Source organism: Manis javanica, chromosome 1 (assembly GCF_040802235.1).
Source record: "Manis javanica isolate MJ-LG chromosome 1, MJ_LKY, whole genome shotgun sequence".
Classification (NCBI taxonomy): domain Eukaryota; kingdom Metazoa; phylum Chordata; class Mammalia; order Pholidota; family Manidae; genus Manis; species Manis javanica.
Genome location: NC_133156.1, coordinates 191,743,629 through 191,766,136, shown reverse-complemented (window position 1 = coordinate 191,766,136; position 22,508 = coordinate 191,743,629). Strand labels below are relative to the sequence as shown.

At 34.9% G+C, this 22,508-nt stretch overlaps 1 protein-coding gene across 5 annotated transcripts in view; it reads left to right on the top strand.

The window, feature by feature from the left end:
- The window catches only part of SANBR (SANT and BTB domain regulator of CSR), a 70,764-nt gene extending 50,518 nt beyond the window's left edge, over positions 1–20,246 (top strand). For 2 of the 5 annotated variants that reach the window (XM_073212761.1, XM_036996639.2), the window contains 7 exons: positions 7,321–7,412; positions 8,150–8,167; positions 8,590–8,618; positions 8,693–8,766; positions 9,243–9,331; positions 10,956–11,047; positions 17,574–20,244. In XM_073212761.1, the coding sequence (XP_073068862.1) occupies positions 7,321–7,412; positions 8,150–8,167; positions 8,590–8,618; positions 8,693–8,766; positions 9,243–9,331; positions 10,956–11,047; positions 17,574–17,610 (431 nt within the window). In that variant the 3' untranslated portion in view covers positions 17,611–20,244. Of the gene's footprint in view, positions 1–7,320; positions 7,413–8,149; positions 8,168–8,589; positions 8,619–8,692; positions 8,767–9,242; positions 9,332–10,955; positions 11,048–17,573 lie in introns of all 5 variants that reach the window. The other 3 variants (XM_073212770.1, XM_036996643.2, XM_073212751.1) reach the window with 3 other exon arrangements.
- Positions 20,247–22,508: the final 2,262 nt, after the last annotated feature.

Genomic DNA, 22,508 nt, shown 5'->3' with positions numbered 1-22,508 from the left:
ATAGAAAAGTCAAAAATGATGACATTCTCTAGAGAATTCAGTTATTCTTGTGTAGGCCTTTTAAACAGTCCCCCAATATGACACCAAAAGGGTATGCAACCTTCCCTTTGTCTTATTTCCAAGTTTAAGTAATATTTCTTTACATGTGAATCCCTTTATGAAAAAACTACTACTTTACCAATTATTTTTCCATCCTAGTTAGTCCAGGAGAAAATACTGCTGTTAATGCGGGCTTTTATTTTCACAGTTGATTTGAGGTATAACTCACATGTAATAAAATTCACCCATTTTTTTAAGTGTGCATATTGATGAGTTTTGGCATGTAGTTGTGTAACCACCACCAAATCAAGCCCAAGAACATCCCTCCAAACAATTCTTTCCTGCCCCTTTACACTCAGTTCTCTTTCTCCACTTCCACCCCCAGACAACCTCTTGTCTGCTTTCATTACGAAGGTTTACCTCTTCTAAGATCACCTATAAATGGAGTCATGAGTAGTCTTTTAACTCTAGCTTCTTTCACTTAGTATAATGTTTTTGAGATTCATCCATATTATTGTGTACATCAGTAGTTCCTTTTTATTGCAGAATAGTATTCCATTGTGTAAATATACTATAATCTATCTATTTACCATTTCATGGACATTTGGGTTGTTTCCAGTTCTTGGCTATTATGAATAATGCTGCTTTGAACATTTGCATACATGTCTGTGTGGGCTTATGTTTTCATTTTTCTTGGGTAGATACTTAGGAGAGGAATTGCTGGGTTATATGGTGTGTGTTTACCTTTATAAGAAACTGCCAAATTGTTTTGAAAAGTAACTTATTTTGCATCCCACCAGCAATGTATAAAAGTTCCAGTTACTACACATTTGTACATGTACTTGGTATTACTGGTTTTGTTTAACTTTAGCCATTCTAGTGGGTGTACAGTTCTAGGCATCTTTTCATGTGCTCATCGGCCACTTGTATCTTTTTTGTTAAGTGTCAGTTTAAATCTTTTGCCTGTTTTTTAATTGGATGGTTTGCCTTATTTTTATTGAATTGTAAGAGTTCTTTATATATTTTTGGATACAAATCCGTATGTTTGCAGACATTTTCCCCTAGTCTATGATTTGCCTTTGAATTTTATTAGTGGTATCCTTTGGAGAGCTAAAGTTTTTAATTTTGTGAACTCTTAATTTTTTAGTTTTCCTTTTATGTTTCATGTTTCTGTAACTAAGAAACCTCTGCCTATGCCAAGGTCACAAGAGATTTTCTGCTGTTTCCTTTTAGAAGTTGTATGATTTTTAGCTTTTATTTTTAAGTCTATCATCATTTCCAGGCTAATTTTTGTGTATGGTGTGAATTAAGGGTCTAACTTACTATTTTTTCCATAGACATAGCCAGTTGTTCCAGAACCATTTGTTGAAAACACTGTTCTTTCTCCACTGGATTACCTTAGTACATTTGTTAAAAAATAAATTGACCATTTACATATGGATGTATTTCCAAACTCTGTTCTCTTCTGATTCTTATGTCTGTCTTTACATCAGTTTATCACCACCGCACTGCCTTAGTTTTTGTAGTGAGTCCTAAAATCTGTTGGTGTGAGTCCTTCAAAATTGTTCTTTTACTTTAGATTATTGTGATATTTTTAGGTGTTTTGTATTTCCTATACATTTTAGAATGAGTGTAGCTATTTCTACAAAAATACTACTGGGATTTTTATTGGGATTGTATTGAACCCATTTATCAATTTTTTTTTACCATTGCAATTCTTCCAATATATGAACATGGAATATCTATTTAATTCTTTAATATCTTTCAGTAATGTTTTGTAGTTTCAGTATGCAAATGTTGAATATTTTTTGTTAAAATTTTTCCTAAGTATTTTTTATGCTTTTACAAATGGAATTAGGTTTAAAAAATTTTTTTAAATTGTTCATCAGTGGTAATTAATATACAACTGATCTCTATATTGACCTTGTATCCTGTGACCTTGCTAAATTCACTTAATTTTCCTTCAATTTTTAGATTCCTTTCCAATGCATATGCCTTTTATTTCTCTGTGTTGCCTTTTGCATTAGTTAGGAACTGATGTTGAATAGAATTAGTGAGAATAGGCATCCTTGCCTTCACTCTTTAACCATTAAATATATAATGTTACTTGTTGGTTTCTCATAAATGCCCTTTCTCAAGTTAAGGATATTCCATTCTGTTTTTGGTTTACTGAGTTATTCTGATGAATCATTGAATTTTGTCCAATGCTTTTTCTTCAGTTGAAATGGTAATATAGGTTTTCCCTTTTATTATAGCAATATGACAAATTACATTGATATTTCAAGTGTTACACCAGTCTTTCAGGGTAAACTCTACCTGGTTATAAGGTATTTTCTTTTTATGTATTACTGTATTTGACTTGTTGATGTTTTGTTAATGATTTTTTATTTGTGTTCATGAGGAGTATTTGTTGGGTCTTTTGTGATGTCTTCTTCAAGTTTTGGTATCAGGGTAATACTAACCTTATAAAATGAGTTGGAAAGTGTTTACTTCTCTTTTCTGAAAGAATTTGTATAGTGTTTATATTACTGTATTTTAAAATGTATTATAAATTCAGTAAAGTCATCTGGGCCTGTAGTTTTCCTTATGTAAAACTTTTAAATTATGAAATCAAAATCTTTAGTTAAAATAGTGCTATTCAAGTTTTCTACTTCATTTTGAATCTGTTTTGATCATTTCTATCTTTCAAGAAATTTGTCCACTTTATCCAAGTTAGTCAAGTTTATTGGCATAAAGTTGATTGTGGTATTTTCTTATCCTTTTTTGAAGGAGCTATTATTATAATGCCTTTTGTTCCTGATATTGGTAATTTGTTTTTTATCTCGATCACTTTAAGTAGAGGTTTATTAGTTTTATTATCTTTTCTAAGAACCAGCTTTAGATTTCACTGATTATCTCAATAGTTTGTCTATTTTGTGTTTCATTGATTTTTCACTCTGAAATTTAGTATTTCCTCCCTCATAATTACTTTGGACTGTTTCCTTTTCCTATCTTCCTAAGGTAGAAATTTAAATCACTTTTTTTTTTTTACTTTTCTTCTTTTCTAATATAAGCATTTAAAGCTATATGGATTTACTCTAATCACTGCTTCCATTATTTCTCATTTTGATATATTTTGTTTCCATTTATATTCAATTCAAAATATTTTTAAATTTCCCTTACGATTTTTTCTTTGACCCATGTGTTATTTTGTAGTGTGCTGCTTTATTTTCAGATTTTCAGGATACTTTTCAGGTATAGGTTTCCAATTTAATTCCAGAGAATGTACTATATGTGGTTTCATCCTTTAAATTTTATTGAGAAATATTCTGGATGTTCATGAAAAGAATGTGAATAAATGCTGTTATTATTAGAGAAGTCCATAAATGTCAGTTCATGTTGACTATCTGGCACAAATCTGTCATTGTGCTAATTTTCTACTTGTTTTATCAGTTAGTAAGAGAGGGGTGGGTGTTGGAATCTCCAGCTGTAAATGTTAATTTATGTATTTTTTCCTTTTAAGTCTATCAGTTTTTGTTCTGTGTATGTTAGAGCTTTATGATTAGGCACACATACACTGATAGTGTATTGATTCTTATCATTATGATGTATCCTTCTTTGTCTATAGTACAACTAATGATGTTAAAGTCTGTTTTGTTTGATATTAATATAATCTCACTGTAGAGTTCTTTCATTCACTGTTTGGATGGCATATCTTTTTTCTATCCTTTTATTTTCAACCTCTTTGTGTTTTTTAAAGTGCGTATTTTGTAGATAGCATATTGTTGGAAACAGCTTTTTTAATCCAATTTGACAATCTCTGACTTTTGATTAGAGCATTTCATTTATATCTTACGTATTTATTGATATGGTTATATTAGTTCTGCCGTTTTGCTATTCATTTTCTAATTGCCCCAAAGGTTTTTGTTTCTTCTCTGCATTCTTTGTGCTAAGAAAATAATTTTGGTGTATCATTTGAACTACTTTATTAGTTTTTTAGTTATATTTCTTTGCATTTGGTTGTTCTAAAGATTGCAACATGGATCTTCAACCTATGTCTCAGTCTACTAAAATGAATATGAATTACTTCAGATAAAATATAAGAACCTTAAAAATAAAAATAATAATAATAATAATAGAGGGAGAAATGTGGGATCAACATATAAATCAAGTACAAAAATCAAACGAATATTCATATTTGACCTGATTGTTTATAGGTCATATTGCATGATCAAAACCGAAAGTTTCTGTGATGACTGCCCTTGTACTGTTCACCATGTAAGAATTTATTCACTATGTAAGAATTCGTTCACCATGTAAGAACTTGTTCGTTATGCTTCAGAAGATTGGAGACTGACGAGAATTAGGCTTGAGATGGATTAATGATTGTACATTGAGCGTTGACCCCCCTATACTGAATTTTATTGTTGTTAACAACCATTTGATCAATAAATATGAGAGATGCCCTCTCAAAAAAAAAAAAATGATTAAAAAGAAAAACTATCAAAAATATATATATATATATAAGAACCTTAAAGTAGTATAGCTCCATTTGCTTTCCCTTCTTTGTGCTATTGTCATATATATTCTATACATTATAAGCCCAAAAGTTTTATGATTTTTTGTTTTAAACAGTTGTCATTTAAAGAATGTAAGGGAACAAAAGAAAAAAATTTACATTTAGTATTTTTTATTTACCCACATATTTACCATTTTTCTTTATGCTTGAGTTGCCATCTGATGTTACTTTCTTTCATTCTGAAGAAATTTCATTATTTCCTAGAGTGCCGGTATACTGGCAATGAATTCTCTTGTTTTTATTTATCTAAAAATGTCTTTATTTCACTTTTGTTTTTTAAATATAGTTTTCCTCCTGGTTAAATAAAACCAAGACTTTATGGAACTTTCTTGCTTTCAACGCTTTGGCTTAGTCATTCCAATGTATTCTGGCCTCCATTGTTTCTGAGGAGAAGTCCATCATTGATATTCTTGTTCCCCTGTGTGTAATGTGCCTTTTTTAACCTGCTCCTTTCAAGACTTTTTTTTATTATGTATTTGACTTTCAGAAGCTTGACTATGATATACCTAGGTGTGGTTTTCTTTCTCTTTATCTTAGGTGGGATTTGTTGAGCTTCTTCATTCATTCTTCTGCCATTTCAGATTTTTTCTTGAGCCCATCTAGTAAAATTTTTTATTTCAATTATTAGGCTTTTCAGCTCTAGAATTTCCACTTTGTTCTTTTATAGTTTTCATTTCTTTATTGAGATTTCCTATGTGTTTACTCAATAACACCATTTTTTCCATTTGAATATATTTATAATAATAGCTGCTGTGAAATTATTGTCTGCTCAATCCAACATGCAGACTGTCTCAGAATCAATTTCCATTCATTGTTTTTTTTTTCTCTGAGTGAGTCAGACTTTTCAATTTCTTCTTCTTGTAACTTTTGGTTGAAAACTAGACATTATAGATTATTTCTGTACAACTCTTGAAATGTTTTATTCTGAGAGATGTTGGTTTTTTTCATTCTAGTAGCCAGTTAATGTACCTGACCTAAACTGCAAAATCAGTCTCCTCCATGGTGTGCAGTGGATGGTGTCTTTGCACAGGTTTTTCTTGGCTGCTAACTGCTGCCTCTTTAGCCTGTCCCCCCGGGGATACACCACCTTGTGTAGTGTAGAGTTCAGCCAAGGATATGGGCAGAATTGATACTAGGATTTGGAGACTTACCTGCTTAGTGTTCCCCTGGCTTACCTTCTTATGGGTTCCTTCCAGATTTCTACTTGTTTTTCCAGTCCCAAGTCTGACCTATGACACCTCAAACCAATAAGTCTTCTGCTGTCAGAAGCTCAAGCTATATGCAGTTTGGGGAAAGTGTTCTATCAAAGGCAAAAGAAACCTACATCTCACTAAAGGCAGTTCTATCTTGCAAGGATTGGCACCCACCCTAGTTTCTGCTTGCCTTTTTCAGCTGGGCTTCTTAGGATCTCCCATACACTTGCATGATTTTAACACTCAGCTAGGAATCTGGGCAGAGTATATCTTCACATTTTAGATTTCAGGTTTTTTACTTTCTTGTCTCCAAAATTTGCCTTTTAAATTTCCAGCTTCTCTGTTGTTTTGAACTCTCATCTTCTCCCTGGAGCTTCTAAGGCTGTGATTTTCTTCCCTGAACTTGGGAGATTGGGAAGTCAGTCCCTGCAGGCAAAAAGGTCCTAAATTCACAGTTCATACCTCATGTATCTCCTAAAGGTAGTGCTCAACTTTCTACCTTCTTTTGATTCTTTGCCAGTATTGCAGATGGTCTTTTATAATTTTTTTGTTCTGTAGTTATCATTCCCTTCTTTGGAGGGAACTGTCTTCACATTGCCATTATAAGATGTCCCACCTATCATGTCTTTTAGCCATTTTATAACACTGGGTAATCTCCTGGTTTAACAAAGAAACATGTCAGAAGCTCAGAATTTGCCAGTAGGCAAATAAATCTCTCTAGATGATTAATATTGTTTTGTTTTTATTCTAGTATCTTCAAGATTACCTTCTTTGTAGCATATTTTATAGGTTTTCCAATTATGTTAATATAAAGTTTCCCTTTTAAATGATAAAGCAAAAATTGTACAGGTGGTATACAAACAATTGATGTTTGTGAAATAGTGATGAAATGTATTATCCTTACCTTCACCCACTGTTTTTAGAGAAATGCCTCTTTCCCCTCCTTCCTCTCTCCTCCTCTCCTTTCCCTCTAAACTCTCAGCCAGAATAAATTCAGAATATTGTCTGCAGGAATGCGCTAGTCCAGAATATAATTTGTCCCAAATATTGCTTCTTCCTAAAATCATTTCTGTTCTACTTCCATTTTTGCCTTCATGCCCTAACTCCTGTATGCAAAAGACAAGATTTTTTGTGAGTTCTCTCCTCCCATTCTCAGATTGTGTTTATTTGTGCTATAGTTTTCATTTATATAAAATTTTGGATGTAGATGACTCCACTGTCAAATTAGATTCAGAGAAACAAACAGGTAGTTTTCCTCAATGTCTTTCTACATTTAAGTTAATTGGGACTTTTAATTTATTGCCCTCATTTTGCCCTCAAAGGTTGTCACATAGAAAGAAGAGAGGTGATTAAAGTGAACTCCTATAGATCACTTTCAGTTTTACTTCCTCATGTATTTACTTTTTATCCAGCGATAATTTATTAGTTTTAAAAAAACAAACTTTTAAATGGTTTTATTGTTTGAAAGTAACTAGTGCATTGGAGAAGTATATTGGACTTATGCTCATAGCATTGACCTTCTGTTACCAGGGAAAAAGGAAAAGCCAAAGAAGTTCACTAAACAACCAAAAAAGCAGATATCTTCACCTTGTTGTCAGAAGAAAGAAAAGGCTTTGGAAAAGGTAACTCTAAATTGTCTATTACAATTCTAAGGGTCACATTGAGAAATAAGCAAGTATAGCCAGGAAAAATCTGAAAAAGAAGAGTAAAAGTACCCCAATGGGGGAGGGAGGATGGGTGAAGTAGGTGAAGGGGTTAAAGAAGTATAAACTTCAAATTATAAAATAGATCAGTCACAGGAATGGAAGGACAGCGTGGAGATTATCCCATATGTTGTAGTATCTTGGTGTGATGGCAGAGGGTGGCAACACTTGCTATGCTGACCATTTGGTAATGTATATAATTATCAAATCACTGCTGTACATCTGAAACTAATAAAATACTGTATACCAACTAAATACCAATTAAAAAATACAGTAGAATGCTAACAGTGTAAGAGTGAATGAAGAAGTTCCATAGAGACTGAGAATAAAGATCTCTAAGATACACTGATAGGTTAAAAAAAAAAGGAATGCATAGTGACATATTTATATTACCATATGTGTAGAATAAGTAGAATAATATTTATGAATTTCCTTGTATATACATAAGATATCTCTGGAAAACTACACAAGTTTATAAAATTGTTGCCTCTATGGAAAAGAACTGAATGTTTGGGGAACAGGCTTTTTATTACATGTGCTATTTGAACCTTTTGAATTTTGAACCAATATTACTTATTCAAGAAGTAAGATAAACTTTAAAAATTTTTAATAAACTATCTTTTAAAATAAATTTTTCTCTCCCCGTGCCTTCAAAGGAAGGGATAAAAAGCCAGGTAGGAATAAGAGGACAGTAATAACCACAGTTGGCTAAAAGAGATTTAAAAAATATGTGAGAGGCTGGGTTGAGAAAAGTTCCACACAATTCCATTGGATGGATTGTTAAGTACCAGAAATACATGAATGGGTGAATTCTAAAAAGTTGCTTAAGCTGGGGCTTCCAGGTCAGACAGGTGAAGTGGGTTCAAATTCTTGGTCTGTATCTTTTTGGACAGATTTCTTAACTTCTCCAAACCTGTTTTATTATAAAGATAATAATAGTACCTGTCTCATATGGTTGTTAACAAGGCTTAAATGCAATAATACTTGTAATGTTCTTGATACAGTGTCTTGCATTTAATAAATCTAAGCTCTTTTTATTATTAACACTAATCAGTAAATATGTTCTAATTGGGCCTTAATGTCTCCTTTTTCTTAGCCAACTTCTAGAGACGTGTCTCCTTTCATGTGAGTATTGCTCCTTAATCTAATCAGATGTCCACTCTTAACTCATCAGTGCTAATTTTTAATTTTCTCAATAGTGTGAGTATGCAGAAGAATAAGTGGGATGCCACAAGATCCTTGAGATTCAACCAGGATGCACAAAGAGAAGATGGTAAGTTTCACAATCTGGGTAATGTACAAGTTAAGTATAAATAACAGAGAGGAATCTTTCATTTTATGAAGTATGCTGAGTAGCTTTAAGGGTTCCAACTGAAATAAGGTCCAGAATTAGCACATTCCTTAGCATCCACCAGAGTTTTATTACTAGACAATCCCAGAATATAATATATTGTTTTATGTACCTATGGTTTTGAGGTCTCTCAAACTGACTTGCTCATTATTTTTACTCTAAAGATGACTGAATATGTTCTAGGTTGGTTTACAGTAATATTAAAAGCAACATAGTTATCGATGTTTGAGCTATTTTGCCTCTTGCTGCCTAAAATTCTTCAAAGATAAGTAGGTGTATATGTCTTTAAAGTAATATACAATGATATTTTCATAAATGCTCGTGATTGCAGCCTTTAAGAAGTAAAAGTTATAAATCATCTTCATGCAAAAGTAAGGTTTGTTATTTGTTACTTTTAGATCAGCGGCGGATGTCTGAAATTACAGGGCACCTAATAAAGATGAGATTAGGTGATCTGGACCGAGTTAAGTCAAAGGAAGCAAAAGAAGTAAGAATTATATACTAGTGTGTACTGTGTTTGCTTGACTACACTTCCCTACTTTCACCATGAGGAGTATAAAAATATTTTAGGCAGAATTTTAGAAGAGTAATTTTAATATTTTTATATTCTGTACCAGTTAGCCAGTTCATTCTCAAAAGTTTTCCAGTACCTCTTATTATCCATGGTCCATAGGTGCTCTATAACGCACATAATAACGTACATTGTTGCTGAAATTGTAATGTCATACCAAGAGTAGATTAATTGCATTGCTAACCAAATGCTGACTACCCAGAGAGTGACTTTTTGGAAGTTGCTGATTTCAGTCAACTCTGCATGTATTAGGTATTCTCTCTAAAGTAAGGTGGTATCTTGCTGAAAATGATGACTAGAAATACCTATATTCGTACTAGATTTACATATTAGTCATAGTGTCATGATTATTGGTATTATGTAGTCACAGTAACTCTTGCCCTTGTTCTTTTAAAAATTTATTTCCCTATGAAACATCTAAAAGAAAACATTAAAAAATCTTTATGACCGTTAGGCAAATATATCTTAGCTATGACACCAAAAGCATGATCCATAAAAGGAAACATTGACAAATTGGACTTCATAAAAACTGAAAAGTTCTTGTTTTTGAAGACACTATTAAGAGAATGAAAGGATAAGCCACGAACTATGAGAAAATATGTGTAAAACCCTTATCTTTTCCATCCAGAAAGGATTTTTATCCAGAATATATAAAGAACTTTCAAACTCAATAATAAATAATTCAACAAAAATTAACAGGCAAAGATTAACCATTTTATGAAAGAAGGGATACAGATGGCAAAAAAGCACATGAAAAGATGCAACAACATTAGTCAATAGAGAAATCTAAATTAAAACATCAATGAGATACCATTACATACCACCTAGAATGTCTAAAATTAAGAGGAAAAAAAAAAGCTGGCCAGGATGTAGAGCAACAGGAGCTCTCATGTATAACTAACAGGGATGCCTAAAGGAACTGCCATTTTGGAAGACAGTTTGTCAGCTTCTTACAAAGTTTAGACATTCACTCACCATATGGATCAGTTCACACAGTTTATAATAGCTTTATTCACATTCACCAAAAACTAGAAACAACCCAAATGTCCTTTATCTGGTGAACAAATAAACAGACTGTGGCACATATAAAAAAGAAAAACCTACTTTTGTATCTATGATACATTCAACAACATAGGTTGATCTCCTCTACACTATGCTAAGAGAAAATAGCCACATTCAAAAGGCTACTGACTGTATGATTCTATTTATATAATGTTTTGGAAAATAGAAAAATGTAAAGACTTAAAACATTTACTTAAATGCTTTTGCCAGGAATTGGTGGTAACAAATAGATTGACTTAAAAAAGGCACAAAGGTATTTTCTTGGGGTGATGGAACTGTTGTATGTCTCCATTATTACAATGGTCACACAATTGTACCCATTTGTCAAACCTCAGAACTCTACACTAAAAAGCATGAATTTTACTGTATGTAAAATATCAAAATTCTAAATTAAAAAGCAATGCAGTTTTAATAAAGCAGAATTTCCATTGATTCTGTAGAAATTATAATAATTTAATTTTTCTCCTTTACCATGCAGTTTGCAGGAGGTATTTATTCCAGGCTTGAAGCACAGATCAAGGCCTCTGTTCCAGTCAGCGCAAGGCAAAGCAGCTCAGAGAAAAACACAAGGTAAATCAGCACAGATGAACTCAGAATGCCACTGGCTTTGAGGTGATTTTTTTTTTTTTTTTAGGGAAAATCATGAACACTAGAGACATACAATTTCAGTTTAGTTTTGCCTGGTTTCAAGGATTACATCAACAGCACATTAGTCACAACCACATTTTAACTTAAAAGTTAAGACAAAATTTAATGAATGTGGGAGAGGAGCCAAGTTGGCGGCGTGAGTAGAGCAGCGGAAATCTCCTCCCAAAACCTTATATATTTTTGAAAATACAACAAATACAACTCTTCCTAAAAGAGAGACCAGAAGACACAGGACAACATCCAGGCTACATCTACACCTCACGGAGGGGGTAAGATACCAGTCAAGGCCCCACAGGACCTGAGCACACCCCTAACCCCAGCTCCCAGCGGGAGGAGAGGAGTAGGACCGGGCAGGGAGAGGGAGCCCAGGACTGCTAACTACCCAGCCCTAGCCATCCGCACCAGGAGCGCAGGCACACAGTACGTGGTGTGCTGGATACTAGGGAAACAGGACACTAAAACCTGCGAGCGGGTCCCCGCAGCTAGCCCCTGGGAAAAAGAAAAGAGTGCTTTTTCAAACTCTTAAAGAGACGGGGCCTCACAGCTGGATGGAAGCATCCTGGCACACTCAGCCCAGCAGCTGGGAATCCTGGGGAACTCCGGGTGCCCTAAACCCCTGGGTGGCAGCGCATATTGGAGGCCGCTCACGGCATTAAACAGCATCCCGCCTGTTCCCCCTCCGACATAGCCCCACCATAGTAGAGCAACAGCCTGAGACCAGCCACACCCACAGCAGCCACCTGGGCCAGACTAAGAGGCCCCCTCTCTGCATAGCTGCCACCACAAGCCACTAGGTGTTGCTGTTCTCCCAGGAGAGGAAGGACACAAACTAGCAAGGGACGTTCTCCCAGCTGACACACATGCCAACTCCCCACAACTACCTCTATCACCATGAAACGGCAGAAGAATTTGATCTAGACCAGAATCACACAGACATCCTCCCCTGAGAGGGAACCTGGGGAGATAGACCTAACCAATCTACCTGAAAAAGAATTCAAAATAAAGGTCATAACCATGCTGATGGAGCTGAGAGAAAAATGCAAGAGCTAACCAACAAAGTAGGGAGGAAGACTACAGAAATAAAACAATCTCTGGAAGGACTTAAAAAGCAGAATGGACGACATGCAAGAGGCCACTAATGGAATAGAAACCAGAGAACAAGAGCATAGAAGCTGACCCAGAGAGAGATAAAAGGATCTCCAGAAATGAAACAATATTAAGAGAACTGTGTGACCAATCCAAAAGGAACAATTTCCGCATTATAGGGGTACCAGAAGAAGAGAGAGAAAAGGGATAGAAAGTGTATTTGGAGAAATAATTGCTGAAAACTTCCCCAAACTGGGGGAGGAAATAGTCACTCAGATCACAGAAGCACACAGAACTCCCAACAGAAGGGACCCAAGGAGGACAACACCAAGACACATAATAATTACAATGACAAAGATCAAGGACAACGACAGAGTTTTAAAGGCAGCTAGAGAGAGGAAAAAGGTCACCTACAAAGGAAAACCCATCAGGCTATCATCAGACTTCGCAACAGAAACCTTACAGCCCAGAAGAGAATGGCATGATATATTCAATGCAATGAAACAGAAGGGCCTTGAACCAAGGATACTGTATCCAGCACGATTATCATTTAAATATGAAGGAGGGATTAAGCAATTCCCACACAAGCAGAATTTGAGGGAATTTGCCTCCCACAAACCACCTCTACAGGGTATTTTAGAGGGACTGCTCTAAATGGGAGCACTCCTGAGGCTAAATAGATGTCACCAGAGAAAATAAAATCACAGCAAAGAAAGCAGACCAACCAAATACTAACTAAAGGCAAAAAATAAAATCAACTACCCACTAAAAGCAGTCAAAGGAAATGCAAAAGAGCACAGAATAAAACACTCAACATATAAAAAATGGAGGAGGAGGAGGAATGAGAAGGGAGAGAAATAAAGGAACATCAGACAGTGTTTATAATAGCTCAATAACCGAGTTAAGTTAGACGGTAAGATAGTAAAGAAGCTAACCTTGAACCTTTGGTAACCATGAGTCTAAAGCCTGCAATGGATCCACTGGACAGAAAATAAGTAAGGACACAGAGGCACTGAGCAACACACTAGAACAGATGGACCTAACAGACATCTACAGAAATCTACATCCAAAAGCAACAGGATACATTCTTCTCAAGTGCACATGGAACATTTTCCAGAATAGACCACATACTAGGCCACAAAAAGAGCCTCAGTAAATTAAAAAAGATTGAAATCCTACCAACCAACTTTTCAGACCACAGAGGTATAAAACTAGAAATAAATTGTACAAAGAAAGCAAAAAGGCTCATAAACACATGGAGGCCTAACAACATGCTCCTAAATAATCAATGCATCAACGACCAAATTAAAATAGAGATCAAGCAATATATGGAAACAAATGACAACAACAACACAAAGCCCCAACTTCTGTGGGATGCAGCAAAGGCAGTTCTAAGAGGAAAGTATATAGCAATCCAGTCATACTTAATGAAGGAAGAACAATCCCAAATGAATAGTCTAATGTCACAATTATCAAAATTAGGAAAATGAAGAACAAATGAGGCCTAAGCTCAGCAGAAGGAGGGACATAATAAAGATCAGAGAAGAAATAAGTAAAATTGAGAAAAATAAAACAATAGAAAAAATCAGTGAAACCAAAGGCTGGTTCTTTGAGAAACTAAACAAGACAGATAAGCCTCTAGCCAAATATATTAAGAGAAAAAGAGAATCAACACACATCAACAGAATCAGAAATGAGAAAGGAAAAATCACAACAGACCCCATAGAAATGCAAAGAATTATTAGAGAATGCTATGAAAACCTATATGCTAACAAGCTGGAAAACCTAGAAGAAATGGAAAACTTCCTAGAAAAATATAACCTTCCAAGACTGACCAAGGAAGAAACACAAAAGCTAAACAAACCAACTACCAGCAAAGAAATTGAAGCATTAATCAAAAAACTACCCAGGAACAAAACCCCGGGCCAGATGGATTTACCTCGGAATTTTATCAGACATACAGAGAAGACATAATACCACTCTCCTTAAAGTTTTCCAAAAAATAGAAGAGGAGGGAATACTCCCAAACTCATTCTATGAAGCCAACATCACCCTAATACCAAAACCAGGCAAAGACTCCACCAAAAAAGAAAACTACAGACCAATATCCCTGATGAACATAGATGCAAAAATACTCAATAAAATATTAGCAAACCAATTTCAAAAATACATCAAAACGATGATACACCATGACCAAGTGAGATTCATCCCAGGGATGCAAGGATGGTACAACATTCGAAAATCCATCAACATCATACACCACATCTACAAAAAGAAGGACAAAAACCACATGATCATCTCCATAGATACTGAAAAAGCATTCGACAAAATTCAACGTCCATTCATGATAAAAACTCTCAACAAAATGGGTATAGAGGGCAAGTACCTCAACATAATAAAGGCCATATATGATAAACATCATACTGAACAGCGAGAGGCTGAAAGCTTTTCCTCTGAGATCGAGAACAAGACAGGAATGCCCACTCTCCCCACTGTTATTTAACACTGTATTGGAGGTCCTAACCATGGCAATTAGACAAAACAAAGAAATACAAGGAATCTAGATTGGTAAAGAGGAAGTTAAACTGTCACTATTTGTAGATGACATGATATTGTACATAAAAACCCTAAAGATTCCACTCCAAAACTACTAGAACTAATTTTGGAATTTAGCTAAGCTGCAGGATACAAAATTAATACACAGAAAGCTGTGGCTTTCCTATACACCAATAATGAACTAATAGAAAGAGAAATCAGGAAAACAATCCCATTCACAATAGCTTCAAAAAGAATAAAATACCTAGGAATAAACCTAACCAAAGAAGTGAAAGACCTATACCCTGAAAAATATAAGACACTCTTAAGAGAAGTTAAAGAGGACACTAACAAATGGAAACTCATCCCATGCTCCTGGCTAGGAAGAATTAATATAGTCAAAATGGCCACCCTGCCCAAAGCAATCTACAGATTCAATGCAATCCCTATCAAATTACCAACAGCATTCTTCAATGAACTTGAACAAATAATTCAAATATTCATATGGAAACACCAAAGACCCCGAATAGCCAAAGCAATCCTGAGAAGGAAGAATAAAGTGGGGGGGGATGTCTCTCCCCAACTTCAAGCTCTACTACAAAGCCACAGTAATCAAGACAATTTGGTACTCACACAAGAACAGAGCCACAGACCAATGGAACAGAATAGAGACTCCAGACATTAACCCAGACATATATGGTCAATTAATATACAATAAAGGAGCCATGGACATACAATGGGGAAATGACAGCCTCTTCAACAGTTGGTGCTGGCAAAACTGGACAGCTACATGTAAGAGAATGAAACTGGACCACTGTGTATCCCCATACACAAAAGTAAATTCGAAATGGATCAAAGACCTGAATGTAAATAATAAAACCATAAAACTCTTAGAAAAAAACATAGGCAAAAATCTCTTGGACATAAACATAAGTGACTTCTTCATGAACATATCTTCCTGGAAAAGGGAAACAAAAGCAAAAATGAGCAAATGGGACTATATCAAGCTGAAAAGCTTCTGTACAGCAAAGGACACCATCAATAGAACAAAAAGGCATCTTACAGTATGGGAGAATATATTCATAAATGACAGATCCAAGAAAGGGTTGACATCCAAAATATATAAAGAGCTCACGCACCTCAACAAACAAAAAGCAAATAATCCAGTTAAAAAATGGGCAGAGGAGCTGAACAGACAGTTCTCCAAGGAAGAAATTCTGATGAGCAATAGACACATTAAAAGATGCTCCACATCACTAGTCATCAGAGAAATGCAAATTAAAACCACAATGAGATATCACCTCACACCAGTAAGGATCGCCACCACCCAAAAGACAGACAACAACAAATGTTGGCAAGATTATGGAGAAAGGGGAATCCTCCTACTGTTGGTGGGAATGTAAATTAGTTCAGCCATTGTGAAAAGCAATATGGACGTTCCTCAAAAAGCTCAAAATAGAAATACCATTTGACCCAGGAATTCCACTCCTAGGAATTTACCCTCAGAATACAGCAGCCAAGTTTGAAAAAGACAGATGCACCCCTATGTTTATCACAGCACTATTTACAATAGCCAAGATATGGAAGCAATCTAAGTGTCCATCAGTAGATGAATGGACAAAGAATATGTGGTATATATACACAATGGAATATTATTCAGCCATAAGAAGAAAACAAATCCTACCATTTGCAACAACATGGATGGAGCTAGAGGGTATTATGCTCAGTGAAATAAGCCAGGCGGAGAAAGACATGTTCTAAATGATTTCACTCATCTGTGGAGTATAAGAACAAAAGAAAAACTGAAGGAACAAAACAGCAGCAGACTCACAGAACCCAAGAATGGACTAACAGTTACCAAAGGGAAAGGGACTGGCGAGGATGGGTGGGAAGGGAGGGATAAGGGTGGGGGAAAAAGATAGAGGGCATTACGATTAGCATGTGTAATGGGGATGGGGGCACGAGGAAGGCTGTACAACACAGAGAAGACAAGTAGTGATTCGATAGCATCTTACTACGCTGATGAACAGTAACTATAATGGGGTTTATGGGGGGGACTCAGTGAAGGGGGAGCCTAGTAAACATAATGTTCTTCATGTAATTGTATATTAATGATATCAAAATTTAAAAAATTTAATGAATGTAATTTTTTTTTCATTGTCTGTTTATTGAGTAAGCTGAGACAACAGATAAAATACAAGCTGATAAAAATGTAAACTGTAGTGCTTTCATGAATTAGTAGAATTTTTATGCTATTTATAGGTTATATAGTTACATAATATAAATCATTGAAGTCTTTCTCATTTCTTGTTTTATATTATTTCTCTTAATAAAAGTTCTATCTTCTGGGTCCTATGTCATTTTATCACATATTCTTTTAAAAATTAACATTTACTTAGATTTGCTCATTAATACTACAGATCCAAACGTCTATCTGCAATTCTGAAATACAAAGAGCTCACAAAACCAAAAAATTTCTTCATATGTTTCTGGCAACTCAAACCTAAACTGAATTACTTTGGTACTTTTTATAAGTGTTATCCATCCTACTTAATGTAAATATTCACTTATTTTACCATTGATGTGTTTGATTATGGGGCACTGCTCCAGATCCATAATACATAACATACCATATTATCTCCCAAAACTCAAAAAATAACTCAATTCCAAAAGCCATTTCACTCCAAGGGTTTTTAAAAGTGGATTGTGGCGCTATATAAAGTTTCATTAAACTTTGATACTGTCGAGCAAAGATAACCTAAACCAGCAACAGTTTCCTATTGTTTTAGAAGCACCTCTGACATTCTTTTCTGTTTAAAAAATGTAGGTCTAAAAGCCGTTTTGGTCCAGGGCGTCCTGCATAAGACACCTTACCACATAACTAACTACAAAGACAGAAGACATACCTCTGAACAACTAAAAATTGCTTGCTTCTTGAAGATCTTCAGAACAATGACTTCTAAATGTTCTAAATTATGTATTATTCTTGCAAGCCAGATAAATCATAATGCTAAGGAAAATGTATACAGTCTTATGAAACCTAAATATGAAACTTCTTAAATCTAATTTTCTTTTAGTGTGATGCCAGGTTATGTAGAAAAATTAGTATTCACAGTTTGCATAGCTAAGACTCCTAATATCTGTTCTCTTTTATTTATTTGGAAAGGAAGAGGCCTAAACTCTCAAGCAGCTAAAATAAAATTTTTAAGATGTAAAAAATTAAGGGGACACAGCTGATATGGTACTGTGCATGTGCACTGATTGTGGTTTATCTTTTGGCTGTAAATCTTGGGATAGCATCGAGAACTGCAGTTTATGTGATGAAATTCCCAGTGATGCTAATTTTAAGTTTGCATGAATATTAAGGAGTGACAGATTTCAAGATTGCTTTGAATAAAGTTTCAAGGTGAGGTATTTCCTGTGTTAGGCAGAAGGGTTCATTTTTTCAACATTGTTCCATGGAAAGCACAATGGTAATCCAACTTTTTTTCCTCAGTTTTTAATGTTTTTCTATTGGTCATTTGAGCTGGAATTACTGATTATTACCCCTTTCCTCTGTGAAGCTAGTGCCATTCTGAATTTGTTAAAATGACTTTTGATAGTTTTAGGATAGTAAATCATTTCAGTTGTGTGAGACATCCATCATACAGTTCTCAGGTCTCTAAAACCCAGCTATATTTCTGTAGCCATTCCAATAGCACCTTAAAACAGTTATAATTACTACTTTAGTAATGTCTAGAAGAAAATATTCCAAAATGGGTAAATTGCATATATTCAAAAGAAATGAAAATAAAAAATTTCTCTACAGACTAATTAATTTTTCTGACCAAGCAGAAAGAGTGCTCAGGGAAAATTTTTTCCAGACCATAAGCATATAAAAAAATTATGTGTTTGGATATTACATGTTGGTCTCTGAAAAACTGTAAGATGCACTGTTTCTAGTTTTAGTCTTCATTTACCTTATAATTGAAATTTCAACATATTATTTAGAGAACAGACTGATAATGTGTGACAGAACGCCAATTTCCATTGAAATGTTAAAATGTTACAATCAGTTTACATGTACAGAAATTATTTTTTTCAGTGCGTGTTTTAGTTGGTAAATGAACTGGATGTTTTTTGATGTTATATATGTATGGCTTTGCCAAGCATTTTGAACTTCTGTTTGGAAATTTTGTTCCAGTTTGTATATTTTTCAACTGTTTGATATTTTGAAAAAGATTATAAAATTTTTATTTTCAAAAGAAAATGTTTTATACATGATCTGTAAGCCCTGTTAAATCCAGAGCCTTGTTTAGTTTACTGTATTCTCTGATTAAAAGAATTTAGGTTTGTACATGTTATATGTCATGTGATGGTCTCAACTAGAAGAGGAAATACACTCTTGATTTTTAACTGATGGTAAAAAGGCAAATTGCTTCTCCCTTGGGGAGCTGTACCACTGAATTGATTTTTACAAACCAGCCTTTATCAGAATTTGATATCTTCAGAGTATGGTTTTATTTTGTTAGTGTCCATAATACATAACACAGGTACCACATTTTGATCAACCTCTAAATAGAGGTTTTTTGCCAAATACTGTGAGGTTTCACCTCATATTAATTCTGAATTAAAATTTCTCTGGTAGAAATAAATGTTAATGACAAAAGTTGTTTGAAAAGTCCTTGATTTGAATCAGTCCATCTAAAAAGTCTGTATGGGCCCTATTTGACAGGTTTTCATGAAAATTAGCTCTGTTACAAGGTAAACTTTGTAAATTTTAATATTGTTTTTAAATTTTTTAATTTTATTCTGGTAAAGATTCAGCAATGCATTTGAGGGATAAAATACTGCAGAAAAGATTATTTGGTAACAGTGCTGATTCTACACTGCTGTATTGTTTTGTCTGTAATTTTCCTTTTTCAGAACACTCAGCCAAATATTGTGAGATGTTATGAGGATAATATTAAGATTAATGTAAAGATGATATGGGGATAATATTCCAATCCTTGTAGGATTATTGGTGAATTAAATGATTTGTAGACCTAAAACAACACAGTACTTTCTGGCTAAGCCCTCCATAAATGTTAATTGTTGTTGTGTTGCATTGTTATTTTAATATTTTGAAAGGAGCCTTAGATTTTTTTAAGATGAAGGTTTGATATTCATCTTCTTATAATCTGAGTTGCTAAGAATGATGTGTATTTGTGTCTAATGCAAGAAAGAAAAGAGGTCTCTAATACTTTGGTGGTTGCTAGGGCATCATTTGTTATTTTATTATATTAAAGGTCTTGTGTTGTTTAGGAAGAGTAAACATCATTTGTAAGAAGAGCTAGGTAGGAAAACTCTGATATGTGGTAGTGAGGGACCTGTTCTGTTTTCAAAGACATTAACTGAGGGGGAGAGAGTGAAGACTACACCATAGTCTAAAAGCAGTCCTCCTTCCAAGATGTATCTTTCCTGGAGAAAATGTAGCTAGCTTGCCTCTCACTATATGTGTATAAGGCCAGTTCTTATCAAACTAGAGGTGATGTAGAAGAGTAGTGCTATTTGTCGAATGTAAATGCTGAGGATGGAGCTAGCTTTCTTGGATGCCTTATCTCCTTCAGCCTCACAGTAAACCCCCCAGTTGGGTGTCATCTTCATTTTATAGGTGGAGAAGAAAGTTCAGGGAGGTGAGGTCCTACACACTGGGATTGGAATCTGGGCCTATGAGCATGTTCCAACACCTTCTTGGAACAATTTGTTTATTTATTTTTATTTTGTTATCATTAATCTAAATTACATGAAGAACATTATGTTTACTAGGGTCCCCACTTCACCAAGTTCCTCCCACATACCTGATTGCAGTCACTGTCCATCAGCATAATAAGATGTTGTAGAATCACTACTTGTCTTCTCTGTGTTGCACAACCCTCCCCAAGTCCCCCCCCATATTATACATGCTAATTGTAATACCCTCTTTCTTTTTCCCCACCCTTAACCCTCCCTTCCCTCCCATTCTACTCAGTCCCTTTCTCTTTGGTAACTGTTAGTCCATTCCTGGGTTCTGTGATTCTGCTGCTGTTTTGTTCCTTCAGTTTTTCTTTGTTCTTATACTCCACATATGAGTGAAATCATTTGGTATTTGTCTTTCTCTGCCTGGCTTATTTCACTGAGCATAATACCCTCTAGCTCCATCCATGTTGTTGCAAATGGTAGGATTTGTTTTCTTCTTATGGCTGAATAATATTCCATTGTGTATATGTACATCTTTATCCATTCATCTACTGAAGGGCACTTAGGTTGCTTCCATTTCTTGGCTGTTATAAATAGTGCTGCAATAAACATAGAGGTGCATATGTCTTTTTCAAACTTGGCTGCTGCATTCTTAGGGTAAATTCCTAGGAGTGGAATTCCTGGGTCAAATGGTATTTCTATTTTGAGCTTTTTGAGGAACCTCCATACTGCTTTCCACAGTGGTTGAACTAATTTACATTCCCACCAGCAGTGTAGGAGGGTTCCCCTTTCTCCACATCCTTGCCAACATTTGTTTTTGTTTGTCTTTTGGATGGTGGCGATCCTTACTGGTGTGAGGTGATATCTCATTGTGGTTTTAATTTCATTTCTCTGATAACTAATGATGTGGAGCATCTTTTCATGTGTCCGTTGGCCATTGGAATTTCTTCTGTGGAGAGCTGTCTTTTCAGCTCCTCCGCCCATTTTTTAATTGAATTATTTGCTTTTTGTTTGTTGAGGTGTGTGAACTCTTTATATATTTTGGATGTCAACCCTTTATCGAATCTGTCATTTATGAATATATTCTCCCATACTGTAGGGTACCTTTTTGTTCTATTGATGGTGTCCTTTGCTGTACAGAAGCTATTCAGCTTGATGTAGTCCCACTTGTTCATTTTTGCTTTTGTTTCCCTAACCCGGGGAGATATGTTCATGAAGAAGTCGCTCATGTTTATGTCCAAGAGATTTTTGCCTATGTTTTTATCTAAGAGTTTTATGGTTTCATGACTTACATTCAAGTCTTTGATCCATTTCGAATTTACTTTTGTGTATGGGGTTAGACAGTGATCCAGTATCATTCTCTTATATGTAGCTCTCCAGTTTTGACAACACCAGCTGTTGAAGAGGCTGTCATTTCCCCATTGTATGTCCATGGCTCCTTTATCATGTATTAATTGACCATATATGTTTGGGTTAATGCCTGGAGTCTCTTGTGGCTCTGTTCTTGTGCGAGTACCAAATTGTCTTGATTACTGTGGCTTTGTAGTAGAGCTTGAAGTTGGGGAGCGAGATTCCCACCCCCCACTTTATTCCTTCTCAGGATTGCTTTGGCTATTTGGGGTCTTTGGTGGTTCCATATGAATTTTTGAACTATTTGTTCCAGTTCTTTGAAGAATGCTGTTGATAATTTGATAGGGATTGCATCAAATCTGTAGATTCCTTTGGGCAGGATGGTCATTTTGATGATATTAATTCTTCCTAGCCAAGAGCATGGGATGAGTTTCTATTTGTTACTGTCCTCTTTAATTTCTTTTAAGAGTGTCTTATAGTTTTCAGGGTATAGGTCTTTCACTTCTTTGGTGAGGTTTATTCCTAGGTATTTTATTCTTTTTGATGCAATTGTGAATGGAATTCTTTTCCGGATTTCTCTTTCTGTTGGTTCATTGTTAGTGTATAGGAAAGCCACAGATTTCTGTGTGTTAATTTTGTGTCCCGCAGCTTTGCTAAATTCCGATATCAGTTCTAGTAGTTTTGGAATGGAGTCTTTAGGTTTTTCTGTGTACAA